The sequence below is a fragment of the Leuciscus leuciscus genome, assembly GCF_965113295.1.
Source record: "Leuciscus leuciscus genome assembly, chromosome: 3".
Taxonomy (NCBI): domain Eukaryota; kingdom Metazoa; phylum Chordata; class Actinopteri; order Cypriniformes; family Leuciscidae; genus Leuciscus; species Leuciscus leuciscus.
In genome coordinates, this window is record NC_138727.1 from 21,428,115 (window position 1) to 21,443,844 (window position 15,730).

The window sequence follows — 15,730 nt, forward strand, 5'->3', positions numbered from 1 at the left end:
AGAAAATGAAATCCTGCATTTCATAGATTTAATTATTTTAGTGCCTTACCAGGTGACCTAGAACGGCCACTGTGCCCAATACTCCCATTGTGGTTCTCACTTAAATCCAGGGAGGTGCGAGGTTTGGGGACATACTCTCTTCTTGGCTTACAAGAAGCCTCTCTTATTCTGCCAAAATAAATAAATAAATAAATCGGTAATTAAGTCTGTATAATAAGAAACTAGGCCTGATAATTTAGTATAATTTTATATAAAAGACAATGTGATAAAATGAAAAATAAACGGATTACCCCAAAATGAACATTTATTAACCAAAACGCATACTTAATTTTTACACAATAAATTTTCCTCTGAGCAAGCCTAAATGCAAAGCATGTTTTTGCGTATTTTGCAGACTTACCATCCCCAGTTGTTACGACAGGCATCTTAACGTGCTTTACCAAACCACACTTATCATGAACAGGTGGAGTCATTCACACAGGATTTTTTGTGTTCAAATACAGATGGAGTATCTAGACGTGTCGAACTACTTTTAACTTCAAACAGCATGTGACATTCTTGATGTGATGCCACACAGCGAGATGCGCTGCAACAGCCAAATGCAGGTGGGATACAAAAAACGCATCCGCCGGTTACCGGACAGATTAACAAACTCTAAAGCGGATTGCTGTGGAATGTAGGCTTATGAATAAAATGATATTGAAATAAACAATATATTCATTTATAAAATCACTTTTTTAATCTGCCATAATAATGTGACATTTTTATTTATCTTTATTTGCAGGCTTTTCTCAGCAAATACTGAAATGCCTATGTGCGATCAGTCATTATAGAAAATACAATTTAACATGACAGACAGGTCACGGTTATGTTCTGTCTACAGTTTTTTTTATAAAACTTTAAAAGTAATTCCTGTGTTAATGATTCCACTGATGATTCACTATGTGAATAAAAGCCTAAATTACACCTGTTCATCATATAAAGCGATCGCTTCTCTTCAGAAAACTTGGACTAAACCGCTCGAATCATATGGATTTGTTTTACGATCTCTTTATGAACTTTTTGAAGCGTCAAATTGGTAGTTGAGTGGACTGCCAATGGAGGGAGAGAAATCTCTAAGATATCATAAAAATATCTTCATTTGTGTTTTGAAGATGAACGAAAGTCTTACGGGTTTGGAACGACGTGAGGGTGAGTAAATTGTGAAAGAATTTACATTTTTGGGTGAACTATCCCTTTAAGAAACTATCCCTCCTATGCCTGTAATTGCATAGTTTTTTTGTGGGAACAGAGGTTCCATTTAAATGTTTAGACTAGATTTACGAGGAGTCTTGTACTGTGTGGTTTGTTCTACAACACAAACCTGTCCTCTATCTTGGTGGACAGCTGCTGAAGGATCTCTGCGGCCTGTCTGTGGTAGTTCACCTGAGCTTGGACCAAAGCAGAAAGCTGACTCACTTGTTCAATCTGCAGAAACAAAGTTAGAACATCGACAACTATTACATGTGAAATTCCTCAAAGATTGTATAGCAGGTCAAGCTTAGCAAACAATGGCTATATTTACATGCACCCTTACAAATGCAGTACTGTGAAGTACTGCAAGCTCATGTAAACAACACCGTGATTATGATTACGTTCATATTTAGAGTAACCATAAATCACAGTAAAATATGTGGAGTGCTGCGGCTTTATTCTGACCATACGCTCATGCATGGGTTCGAAAACATGCTGGAACAGAAGAAGCCACACTTCTTGGCATCATGCACATTGATGCTCGGAAATGTGCCAATTCTGACCATAAAAATCAATAAAACACATGATGTCTATGTTGTGTAAAGCTAAAGCATAAACTCCCCAGAAGTGTGGCTTTTGCAAAATGAGGGAGACCATGTACCCTAGAACTGGTGAACAGGTCCGTGAACGCTGAGAGGGCTTGAAGGCTGCCTATTTTAAAGCAAAAACATCACAACTCTTAGCAAATAATCTAAATATGACATGTATCATGTAAACGGGATTGAAAAGGTTTTGCGCATGTCATGTTAACATCTTAATTCTTACTTTGATTATTGGTAATAATCAGACTATTAACCATGTAAACATAGCCATTGTATAAGATGCACTGATAAATGAAAACAAGTGAATCCAGTGACGTATTTCTTTAAAATAAAAGGAAAGATGTAGTGGGAAAGACTCATTCGATATAGTATATGGCACAATAAGGACAGATAATGGAGGCATGAAATGGATGGTGAACAAGGGCAGGCCACAGATCTTACATCACTCTCCAGAAGGTTAAACATGCTTTGTTCGGCAATCTCCTTTGAGTCATCAAACTTCTCCAGGGCTTGTTTGATCTCATCTTCTGTGACTTTTCCTTGCCTTTTCTTCTTATAGTCAAAGTCCAACCGTCGCCCTTCCAGCTTCTTCAGGTGATGCTGTCATAACACACGGAAAAAGAGTTGAAAATTGCACTGATCAGTTACTGACCTCTAGTGGGATTCCAAAGCATTGCCTCCATCAATGGTTGGGACTTCAAAGCTATTTCAAATATTACTACAAAATATTCTCACTGTGATGAATTATTCACAAGTACATTTAAATCACACCGGCGGATTCTGAAAGTTGAATTCTCAACAGATGCGTATTCAAAATCGTTAAAATCAGTGACTGATAAGAGTTAATTAGTGGTATTTAAAGAGGTCATACTCAGGGGAGAATATTAACAATAAAATTCTGAGTTACACTTAAAATATTGTTAGTACAGTTAGTAAAATACAAATATAGTCATTATAATTTTTTTATGTCCATTTTTGTTCCTCTTCTCTGACCTTAGAAGTAAATGGCCCATTGCTTGCTGATGTGTGCAAAATTAGATTCAGCACTTTCCAGAATAGTCTTAAACAGCCCCATCCCTCATTCAACAACCTCTTTGGCCCTGCTTGCTTCTACCTGGTATTAAGATGCGTTTTGGTCGATGTAAATGGGTCTAAAACGTTTTGACCTTGTCCACTTTCAACTACTTCGAGGACTCAGGATTTATCTCAAGACCGGACAAGACCACAAATGCGGAGACATCACTAAATAGCCAATTCATTGTCTGAATTATTTGTTAAAATCCTTACTGTGATTGGATGTAAAACTTCCTGCAATCAATAATTCATTTCTAATTTGATTAATTTTGTTACTCTTGTGCTGGGTCAATAATTTACAGGGGATTGTGTCAAAAATGTCACCAAAATTAATACAAATGTGTCAAGTTCACAAAACAATCTACATTTAAGTGTTCTGCTGAAACTGTTAAAGTTGAACTGAAATGATCCATGATGCTGTAACGGGGTTGCAAAAGTGGTAATTGCGACTTGTTCGCTAAATTAACGCATTGATATGATTTAAATACAGTTCAGCATGTAAGCATTTAAAGCACAGTAGAACATTTAAGTGTCGGGTTACACTGAAATGTAGGAGGTTAGTGAATAAGATGCAGGTTTACACTGAAATGTCATATGCTGTGAATTTTCCAAAATTTACAAAAAAAAGCTAGAAATTTGGAGGAGTAAATGTGTCTTACAGGATGACTGCATGACTTCCTGTAATCTCAAAGGTACTGGTTTTGGAGGGTTTCAATGCAATAATTTATTATATCTCACCTGGATCTCTTTTAAGTCTTTATCATGGATATTCTGCAAGGGATCAATGAAGTTTTGCTTGACTTCCATGTCTAGAGCATCTTTAACTTCACCCAGCTCTCGCATGGCATCTCCAACATCGACTAGAGCCACACCTGTAAAACACAAGTGTATGCTATATGTATATTTTAAGGGGGAAAAAAAACTTAAGGACTCAAAATAGACATCAATGTACTGATTAAAGTAGTTTTTTTTTTCCTTACACCAATTCAAACCCTGCTACTCTATTTAGCCGGGATACTCAAATTATGCAGCCCAGGGGAAAAATATTATCTGGTTATAGTAATGACAGATTACCTTATTTTCATTTGGTTTTAAAATTTGCAGTAACAAACAATTATGGCTATTTCTTAAACTAGCCTCATATTTTGAATCGCCTCATTTAAATCAAAGCACTTGATAAAAGTGCTGGTCAGTTTTTAAAAACACTCTTTTCATTTTCCAGAGCATATGATCAAATGCTATTTAAACACCTGCACTTATAAATGTTATGGTAACAATTTATTGCTCTTATCACCAATCTTTCCTGCTAATTTACATTTGAATATGCCGCAAATAGTCACTATGCACCAATCAGTGATTACAGTATTTGCATATCCTGAAACTTTGCATCATGATTAATAAAAACAAAATATGACTTCATGAACTGCAAAACATTTTGTGATTTATTCTGATTACCAATTAAATGTAATTTAACTGCGTGCAAGCAAGCAGTGTGCACAATAAACTAAATCGCTCCCATTATAAGTGCTTGGAATGTAGGCAGATTATTTTATTATAATGGGGGCGCGTATCAAGTTGTTGCTTTGTTTCAAGCTGCTCTCTCTTAATGCATGCTACAGAAGCTGTCTCTTTTACATCACAGACAGCTGGATTTATTACAATGGGAGTGTTCTGGTTTGTTGTGCTCCATTGTCCATTCGCAGTGCAGCCAGCCACAAAAGCAGAACTACATTGTCAAAACATTTGGGATAATGGCTGTGGGTCATTGGTAACCTTGGCATGGGCTAGATTTGGCTCGCTGGCAAGTATACAGTATACCGTGATTTTAGACAACCATATTAAACACCCAAAAGTTTGAATTCATAAACATTTGAAAACTAGAGAGCATGAACAATAAAACAATTTGTGTTGATGCTAGTGAGTCTCGGCAGTTTTTGTGGGTTGCATTTAAACAATGTGAATTCGGAATAGCATACTAGTTACTACTACTTCTGCCATATGATTTGGGGCATACTTCTAGGGTGTAATGATGGCTACTTTCATATAAGTAAGTCAAGTCAAGTCAAGTATATTTGTATAGCGCTTTTCACAATACAGATTGTATCAAAGCAGCTTCACAGTATTAAATTAAAATAATACAACAAGGTTTGTTTCAAGTGGAATTTATTGATTGATAAAATTTAATTAAATATCCCCAAAATATCCCCAACTGAGCAAGCCAAAGGCAACAGTGGCAAGGAACCGAAAAACTCAAGTGACCTAATGGTGTCCTAAAACTCCATCAGGTGACCTAATGAAAAAAAAAAAAAAAACCTTGGGAGAACCCAGGCTTAGTCGGGGGCCAGTTCTCCTCTGGCATTTATGAGCTAGAGGCCGGATTGTAGTTTGAACTGTAAGATTAAAAATATTATATGAATGCCTGGCTGAAGAGATGCGACTTTAATCTAGTTTTAAACTGGGAGAGCGAGTCTGAGCAACGAACAGTATCAGGAAGACTATTCCAGAGTTTTGGAGCCAAATGTGAAAATGCTCTCCCTCCTTTGGTGGTTCTGGATATCCTAGGTATGACCAAAAGCCTTGAATTTAGTGATCTTAAAGAGCGCGATGGATTATAGGGCGATAGAAGATCCGTTAAATAGACTGGAGCTAAGCCGTTTATGGCTTTATAAGTCAGTAGCAATACCTTGTAATTAATACAGAACTTTATAGGTAACCAATGCAGTGATGATAAAATCGGTGTTATATGATCATATTTTCTTTATCTAGTAAGAACTCTAGCGGCGGCATTTTGGACTAACTGTAGCTTGTTTATTGAGAATGCAGGACAACCAGCTAATAAAGCATTACAGTAATCCAGTCTCGAGGTCATGAATGCATGAACTAACTTTTCTGCATCAGAAACTGATAGCATATTACGTAGCCTAGCAATGTTTCTAAGGTGGAAAAAGGCTGTTTTTGTAACATATGAAATATGATTTTCAAAAGACAGGTTGCAATCGAGTATAACACCCAGGTCTTTTACTGTAGAGGATAAAGTAACAGGACTTCCTATGATGTTAAAGTTGTATTGTGCGAGGTTTTGTGGGCAGTTTTTCGAACCGATAAGTATTACCTCTGTCTTGTCTGGATTTAATAAAAGAAAATTACGTGTCATCCAATCTTTTATATCTTTAACACACTCTGTCAATTTGGAAAATTTAGCGTTTTCATCCGGCCGTGATGAAATATATATTTGAGTGTCATCAGCATAACAAAGGAAACTAATTCCATGTTTCCTTATAATAATATTTCCAAGTGGCATCATATATATTGAGAATAACAGAGGGCCCAACACAGATCCCTGCGGCACTCCATAGTTTACTGGAGTTATGATAGATTTTTCTCCATTTAAATAGACAAAATGGTAGCGGTCAGATAGGTATGATTTGAACCAGCTTAATGCTTGTCCTTGAACACCAGTATAATTTTGTAGTCGATCTAAGAGTATTGTGTGATCTATAGTATCGAACGCAGCACTAAGATCAAGTAAAACTAGTATTGAGATACAGCCTTGGTCAGAAGCTAAAAGTAAATCATTTGTGATTTTAACGAGCGCAGTTTCAGTGCTATGATGCGGTCTGAATCCAGACTGAAACTTTTCATAGATATCATTTTGTTGCAAGAAAGAGCCCAGTTGAGCGGACACCACTTTTTCTAATATTTTAGACATAAATGGAAGATTCGAAATGGGTCTATAATTTGCTAGATTATTATGATCTAATTGCGGTTTCTTAATGAGAGGTTTTATAACTGCCAGTTTAAATGTTCTTGGAACATGACCTAAAGATAGAGACGAGTTAATAATATTGAGGAGAGGCTCTTCCACTACAGGTAACACTTCTTTCAGTAGTTTAGTTGGTATAGGATCTAGGGGTGACCCCGAATAGTCGAAGATTCGATGCTTCGATAGGAGGAGCCTGATTCGACTACCGATCTCACGGTCGAATCTTCGCAGAGGTGTTATGAAACGAGGATCATGCCACTTTGGCTAAATGAGGGCGCTCAATGTCTGATTTCACATAGAACTAGCTTTTATGTCAATACGTTAATATTCAGCCTATTATGATAATGCTGTAGGCCTATATAAAAATGTGGAAAGAAAGAAGCTTTTAATAAATATTTTTTAACGTGCGTGAATAAATCCAAACACCCCGTGACAGATTTAAGTTTCACTTTCAATCCGTGACCGACAGAGGAGCGTCTTCGCGGCAAGGATTTAAATCTTTAACAATGTCTGGGATAAGAAAATCTAAAGTGTGAATGTACACCATCAGAAAGGATATTCTCCAAGGCTGGATTTAGCATCAGGAAAACCATGATCGCACTTCTGCCGGCCAACGTTAACATGTTTCACGCATAGACTGGGTTTCACGTTAGAATGTATTTTATCCGCGCGCACAATTTGAAAGACTCCAACGGACAGACAGAGTTAAAGACTTTCAGGATTTGTTCTCTCGATCAGGTACAAGTGATTTCAAAACTTTTCAGCCGGTTCTAATTTTATTTTTGGATGCTGTGAACATTTTTAGCTAAAAAGACTGCCTCTCCAGTTTAGCATTTATTGTTGTTTCTGCAGTTAAAAAGACAAAGTTGAAAATTCTGGCTACTATCGTTATTTTAATAATTTCTTTATTTTTATTGATCTGTCAGGGTTATCTAATCTAACTATTTGTGGCTTGTGTTTTGAATATATGTTCCCCTGCACTTTAGGCATTTTGCACACATTTGCTCCTCATCCTGTGACTTGATTCTGATTTATTTCGTTTTGTATCTTTATTTATTAGAAAGGTATATTCTGTTCTAATTTAATTTAGTAAATTAATTGTTTATTTTTTCGGTGCATCGATGTTGTGCTGTAGGCTGGCCTGCTCCCACAGGTAATTTAGCCGATTTAATTTGATTTGCATGTGAAATGCAAATCTGCAGTGTGGCCTTTCTGGAGTTATTTATGTTATTTCTTAGTTTTATTGATCAAAAATGTTTTTATACATTTTCTTCTATATCTTTGTGTGATTTTCTGTCCATCGCTGCTTTGAAACGTTAAAGCCCCGCCCCCAGCCCCACCCCCATACATGATTCGACTATTAGTCGACTATAGGCAAGACATGACGATTCTGATTCGACTATGAAAATCCATAGTCGGGGACAGCCCTAATAGGATCTAATAAACATGTTGTTGTTTTAGATGAAGTGATAAGTTTATTTAACTCTTTTTGTTCTATAGTTGTAAAGCACTGTAATTTTTCTTGCGGGGTGATAATTGAAGCTGAATTATAAGGCGCAATTGAAGATTGAACGTTTACAATTGTGGTTCTGATGCTTTCTATTTTCTCAGTGAAGAAGTTCATGTAATCATTACTACTGAACTGTAACGGGATATTTTGTTCGGGTGACGTCTGTTTATTTGTTAGTCTAGCCACGGTGTTAAATAAAAACCTTGGATTATTTTGGTTGTTTTCTATTAGTTTGCGGGGGTGCTCAGCCCTGGCAGCTTTTAGGGCCTTTTTATAACGTGACATACTGTCTTTCCACGCGATTCTAAAGACCTCTAAATTAGTTTGTTTCCATTTACGCTCTAAAATACGGGTTTCTCTCTTTAAAACATGCGTAGTATTGTTGTACCATGGTGCTTTAACTTTTTTAATTTAATAGGTGCAACCACATCCAATGTTCTAGAGAGAATGGTGCTCATAGTGCTAGTTAGTTCTTCTAGTTCATCTGTTTGTTTGGGTTCAGGCAGCAGCTGAGACAGATTAGATAAGCAATTTGAGAAATTATCTATGGTGGATGGAAGGATTGTTCTGCCTGGTTGATAACGCGGCGCCGCATGACATATTACAGCAGTACGTAATATGCAAGTTACCATGTAATGATCAGTGACATCATCACTTTGTGGAATGATATCTATATCGGTTGGATCGGTTCCATGTGATATAATTAAATCGAGTGTATGATTAAGACGATGAGTTGGTCCGGTGACGTTTTGCTTGACCCCAAATTAATTTAATAAATCTGTAAACGCAGCCCCTAACGCATCATTTGGATTATCTACGTGTATGTTAAAATCTCCAACAATTAATGCTTTATCGACATTGACTAATAGGTCTGAGAGAAAATCTGCAAACTCTTTTAGGAAATCAGCGTAAGGCCCTGGCGGTCTACATACAGTAGCCAAGGCTAGAGATAATAGGGATGTTTTTCTAACATCTAAGAGCGTAACATTTAGTACAAGTACTTCAAACGAAATAAACTTATAACCCGTTTTCTGAGTAACATTTAGAATATCTCTATAAATGGTTGCAACACCGCCGCCACGACCAATCAGACGGGGCTCATGCTTATAACAGTATTCAGATGGAGTAGACTCATTTAAACCGAAATAATAATTTGGTTTAAGCCAGGTTTCAGTAAGGCAAAGTACATCGAAGCTATTATCTGTGACTATTTCATTTACAATAACTGCCTTAGGTGTGAGTGATCTAATGGTTTAGAAGACCTAGCTTTAGAAATTGTTTTTGTTTACTAATTGCAACATTTTCTGTTTTAATAACAATTAGATTTTTCCTAGATCCTGCAGTAGATTTATTATTTGATCTCACTAAACAAGGAATAGACACGGTTTCTATGCAATGTTCTACACTAGTATTTATATCAGTTAAATTGGTGCAGCAGAGACTATGATTTGGACTTTTGGTTACTAGTCAAAGGGTATTTAACATTTTGGAGATGTTATCCGACAGAAGATCTGCTCCGAATCTGCTTGGGTGTAAGCCATCAGCACGGAAAAGCCTAGGACGCTCCCAAAACAGATTCCAATTATTTACAAAGAGCAGTTTCTGCTCATTGCACCATGACATTAACCATTCATTTAGCGCAAATAATCTGCTGAACTTTTCATGCCGTAGTCGGTACGTGGGAAGCGGTCCTGACACAATGATCGTTGTTTCGATCAAGTAAGTGTGTGTGTGTGTGTGTGTGTGCGCGTGTGTGCGTGCGTGCGTGCGTGCGTGCGTGCGTGCGTGCGTGCGTGCGTGCCACAATAAGTCTGCAGAGCTAACTTGTCAATCCATCTTTATGGGTGATGCTACAGTATGAGCAACAAACAGATGTACTCTGACCAATGAGAGGACAGTTTTATTCGCATGTGACTTACATAAAGCACATGGTATGCTTTGAAAGGTTGCCGTGTGAAAGCAAACTGAAATAAAAATAAAATGTAACATTTTAACAATTTAAAACACTTTTTCAGAACAAAGCAAACGGGTCTGAAAATGCCCTTATCATGCATCGTGTTGAACTGTGTTTGCAGTTTGAAATTCAGATTTTCTGTTATTTACATTTACATTTATTCATTTAGCTGACGCTTTTATACAAAGCGACTTACAATTGCTATATATGTCAGAGGTCGCACGCCTCTGGAGCAACTAGGGGTTAAGTGTCTTCCTCAGGGACACATTGGTGTCTCACAGTGGATTCGAACCCGGGTCTCTCACACCAAAGGCATGTGTCTTATCCATTGCGCCACCACCACCCCATTGTTATCAATCTGTGGTGCAATGGTTTAAACATCGATAAATCCATTCAGTCATGGATTTTGCTTTTTACACACCAACAGAAGAATGACGCATATTTTATAGTTTAATCTTGTTTGCTAACTAAGTAACCATGTAGTCAAAAGAGCTTGTTGATGAACGCAAATAGAACTCATTATTTTGGAATAATGCCGTTTGCATTGTGTATGTTTATACTGCGCTATGTGTGGGATAGCGGCCCACAAAGCTAACGGCTCTTACATTGAGTATGTTTATAACAAAGCAAGCATTACCAAAGCAGGAATCCTCCCCAAGTTCCCTGCCAAACTTTTGCATGGATTCTCCCAGGATGACTTCAGTCTGTATGTAGCCGGGACCTTTATCTCCTCCACGGATTTTAGACATGGAGCTCATCATACTCATCTTGGCACGAGTTGCTACAGAAACAAACACAAAACAGATGTACATTAATTACAGTTTTATTTTCTAAATTAGGGATTTACAATGAAAAACAACATTTACCTGGATTGGGTTGCAGGTACTCCGTTGTCTTGGTCATAATGTCCAGCACTGCCCTTGTGGTGGTGTCAACTTTCTATAGTACAGTAAAGATGAGAACATACAAGAATAGAACAGAAAGAAACATTTTTTAAACATGAAAGAATTAAACATTCCACATATTTCAAAAGCAGTGTTTGGCATCACATATCAGCTAGATGCCCTAAAGCCCCCAGTAGTTGCTCATTCATTCATTCATGCCATCCATCCAATTTTTAACCATCTTTGTAAGAGATACTCTAAAATACACATTTATAAACTCAAAATATTCACGCTTAATTAGACTATAATTTTGAGTCAACAGATGACCTAATTAAACCTTCCAAAATTAGAATTCTAATAAACAACCACATGCTCACTGCCATGTTTCTTGAAAAAGAATCATAACTCTCGCTGAAGGAAACTTACCTTTTCCATTTCCGTAAAGTCATAATCTAATTTAGTTCCTTCTGCCCCTCCGACCCTCTCACTAACTCTCTGCAAAATAAAACAAATTTTTTCAATTAATAATGTCATAAAATGTACATTTCATTTCTTTTTCCTTTTCCTTTAAATTTTCCAGAGACCTCCTAGCTTGAAAACCCCTGCTCTTTACAACATATAGGCTACTGTACTTGTAACCCTGTTTGGACCATAGCCTTAGCATATTTAACTTGTACTCTGATGCAACATGATGCACTTAGAAATTAGAAAGAATTAATTGTAGCATATCCATTAAAATGTATTCATGAATCAGACTCCAGTAAATAAAAGGCGTTTATTGCATCAGTTGTCTAATGCAGTGCTTCCCAACCCTGCCTCTGGACACTGGAGAAACTTTTTTGATATACCTATTTCAGGGTCTTGTTGTCTACTAATGAGGTGATGAGTTGATCCAGGAACATGGTTGGTGTAATAATAGGGAAACCACAATTCAATGACACGTGTATTGCTTCTTGACCACACAGTTGAAACATTAGTTTGAGGGGACAGAATGTTCATCAGAATAATAATTTTTTTTAAAACCTGCACCAAAAACACAGTTCTGTAGCGATCCTGTAATTCAAACAGCAGAGCATGCAAGCAACGTCGAGGTCATGGGTTTGATTCTCAGGGAATTCTCAGGGAATGCATGTAAATGATAAAATACATTGAATGTAATGCAAATCGAAGATGTTTAAGTCAAGCCCTTTGTCATGAGTCCAAGTCTCAAATCCTTTTTAGTAAAAGGACAATTAATTTGATGTATACATTTTGTTTAAACTATATTTCATCAAAAAATGCTAAGAGCAAATATATCAAGATTGATCCTTTTCATATTTAATACAATGTACTTTTAAAATGAATCATTTATATGCTATCCTCCAAGTTGGCACAGAAGAAACTGTGCAAGTTATAGGCTAGTCTTTATTTTTTAAGTGCTTACTCAACAGGACAACATTTTTCCTTGTAAACCAAGTCAAGACTTCAAGTCAAGTCATCTTCATTTATATAGCACTTTTAACAATGTAGATTGTTCCAAAGCGGCTTTACATTGATAATAGGAAATTAAAGTAACAGAGATTGTTTTGGCTTTATAACAGCTCTAGAATAAAGTTATACTCCAGCTAAAGTTAGTTTTGATTGATTCACTTCCGTTGCCATGATCATTAGTTATTAACTTAGGGGCCGCTAACACGACACCGCTTTCGAAGTTCTTTCTGCGCAAACTTCAAAAACGCGAACCCGTGAGAACGCTGATGGCGTGCACATGCATATCACGAGTTCAGTCTATATGAATCTTCAGTGGGACTCGAGTCCAAGGGTGCGTGTCTCAATCAGCTCCTAGGTCGTGAATCAGTACATCATGTACATGAATTCGGGAACTGGTAAAGACCGTAAGGAGTCAGACCCTGGATCACAACACATTGGGACACTGATGGTGACATGACAACACCCTCATTGTACAAAGTCACTACTGGTATTTATGAACAACAGCAGAACTGATATTTATACAACAATTTTATTTTGATATATTATAAAGTACATTACGATAAATACCTTGATTGTTACATATATACCTGCATCATTTCAGTCGTAAATTTAAATTTCCTCAGGAGTCCTGAGGATCACAGTGAGCGCGCTTCCTTCAGGGAACCACCCCACTAGGAACCCTCATCCCTCTCACGCTCCGCAGCCAGCAGAGCCACCATCGGAATGCTCTGGACCTCCCTCGAGGTGTGTACCAGTCGTTTCCTTCGGTGCTCCCCGCGATGAACAGGTGTCGATCGCTGCATCGGAGGGTGGGTCAGACTTCATACCGTTCCAGTGGCTCCTCCTCCCTCACCACCCTTGATGGCGGGGCGGCTAAGGGATACACGCATATCCCGCCAGTGAAGCGGGTCGTTGCTATGCAGCTGTGCCCTAACTTCACTTGGCCCGGAGAACCATGTCTCCCTTCCCGGGCCTGTAAGTACTCGTCAGACCTAACTGGCAAGGCCTGTGGGGAAGCCACCTTTGCTGTGCACGCCATGGCGTGGCTGCAGGTCCATCAGGCCAAGGTACTGGTGGTCACGACCCACAAGTTCTCCAGGAACTTCGTGCCGCAACGGACCTCACGCTTTGTGCGACGAAGGTCACTGCGTGGTCAGTGGGTCATGCGATGTCCACACTTGTGGTCCAGGAACGCCATGTCTGGCTGTGTTTGGCCGACATCAGGGAGACCGACAAGCTCCGGTTCCTTAACTCCCCTGTGTCCCAGACCGGCCTCTTAGGTGACGCAGTCGAGAACTTCGCCCAGCAGTTCTCGGCTGTACAAAAGCAGACTGAGGCCTTCAAGCACATCCTGGCACGGCGGTCAGTTGCTGCCTTCACCCCACCGCCGGGGGCAGCCTCCTGGGTCTGCCCTCGCTCCCGCGCCGCAGCAGCAGCCTCCACCTAAACGGCACCATGGAGCCAGTCGCAGGCCGGGCCCCCTGCCCGTCCAGGCCCCCTTCAAGAAGGGCGGTAAAGCCAAGAGCAAGCGGCCCTAGGAAGGGTGACCCGGAGATGGATGGGACTGCTCTTCAGGAGACTGTGACCGCACCGGCCCCGGAAGAAGGCCGGGTGGAAAATCCTTTGTTCCCTTTTGTTTTTGTTCCGCCACTTGCCACAAAACCAGCGGTACCTAGATTTTCAATAAAAGAGCAGTTTCTTCCATCTCTGGGTCCGAAGAGAGCCCGGAGAGCAGTGGGGGGAGAGAATCCTCACCACTCTCATCTGCCTCTTCTATCGCCAGCAGGCAGCTGTGTGCAGTCCGAGAACGCAACCAAGTCTCCTCCTGCGCCTCCTGCCTCGTGGAACCAGGTAAGTGTTGCACAGCACACTCAGACTCCGCTACGGGCCGCCTCCCAGAGAGAGCCTCCCGAGCAGAGTCCCTGTGTTCCACCTCGCTGCCCCACTCCGGGTACGCCTACGGTCCCTTCGGTCCCGCTTGTACAGTCTCTGCGAGCCTGGTTAGCGCTCCCCAGTCCGTCAGTTTTCAGTCTGTTCGGTCCCTACTTCATTGTACCTAAGAAAGGTGGTGGGTTACGACTGATCTTGGACCTGCGAGTTTTGAATCTGAGCCTCCACTCCTTCTGCTCACGCAGAAACGCATTTTCGAGTACATCCGTCCCCAAGATTGGTTTGTAGCGATCGACCTGAAGGACGTGTACTTTCATGTCTCGATTCTTCCTTGACACAGACTGTTTCTGCGCTTTGAGGGTCGAGCATATGGAGTACAAGGTCCTGCCCTTCGGGCTGTCCCTGTCTCCCCGTGTCTTCATGAAAGTCACGGAGGGGGCCCTTGTTCCCATGAGAGAACAGGGCGTTTACATCCTCAACTATCTCGATGACTGGCTCATTTTAGCACACTCTCGAGATCAGTTATGCGAACACAGGGACCTCGTCAGTGCTGAACTGCTTGAACACCTTCAAAGGCAGGACGGCGGCCCCACTGAAAGGCTCCTGGGGCATATGGTAGCGGCAGCAGCGGTCACTCCGCTCCTGCTGCTCTATATGAGACCGCCTCAGCACTGGCTTCGCAGCAGAGTCCCGAGATGGGCGTGGAATCACAGCACTCACCGGGTGACAATCACACCGGCGTGCCGCCAGACCTTCAGCCCGTGGTCAGACCCCTCGTTCCTGCGGGCAGGAGTCCCCTTGGAACAGGTGTCCAGGCATGCTGTGGTGTTCACAAATGCCTCTGCCACCAGCTGGGGTGCCACCGACAACTGCATGTAGTATCAGGGGTGTGGACGGGCCCTCAACTGCATTGGCACATTAACTGCATTGAATTGCTAGCAGTACGTCTCGCTCTGAGCTGATTAAAGAGGCCGCTACAGGGCAGAGACGTGCTGGTCCGTACGGACAACACTGCGACCTTTGCGTACATCAACCGACAAGATGGTGTAACAAGTTAGCTCAAATGGGAAATATTAATAATAACTCATAATTATCAATTATGATTAATTATGAGCAAACATTTCAGTGCAAAACAAGGACTTTATTATTATTTTTTATTGAGAAAGTCCCTGATCAGTGCCCTGACTACTGAACTATAGGGAGCTGATTGAGATGCACCACAAGTCTCATTGCAAAGATTGAGACTTGAGTCTAAGACATATTTCAAGGTAGAAAAGTAATTGAGTTCTAACGGCACCATAGACTATTAAGGTGTTGGTTCGAACCAAAATGACATAAATATGGTGTGAA

The 15,730-nt window shown here is 40.0% G+C and overlaps 1 protein-coding gene across 1 annotated transcript in view; it reads right to left on the bottom strand.

Moving 5' to 3' along the window:
* sh3gl2a (SH3 domain containing GRB2 like 2a, endophilin A1) overlaps positions 1 to 15,730 on the bottom strand; it is a 45,970-nt gene that overhangs the window by 1,929 nt on the left and 28,311 nt on the right. The window contains exons 2-8 of the mRNA XM_082165676.1: positions 11,447 to 11,515; positions 11,003 to 11,075; positions 10,774 to 10,917; positions 3,648 to 3,781; positions 2,277 to 2,435; positions 1,364 to 1,467; positions 50 to 168 (exon numbers count right to left, since the gene is read on the bottom strand). Of these exons, the coding sequence (XP_082021802.1) occupies positions 50 to 168; positions 1,364 to 1,467; positions 2,277 to 2,435; positions 3,648 to 3,781; positions 10,774 to 10,917; positions 11,003 to 11,075; positions 11,447 to 11,515 (802 nt within the window). The remainder of the gene's footprint in view (positions 1 to 49; positions 169 to 1,363; positions 1,468 to 2,276; positions 2,436 to 3,647; positions 3,782 to 10,773; positions 10,918 to 11,002; positions 11,076 to 11,446; positions 11,516 to 15,730) is intronic.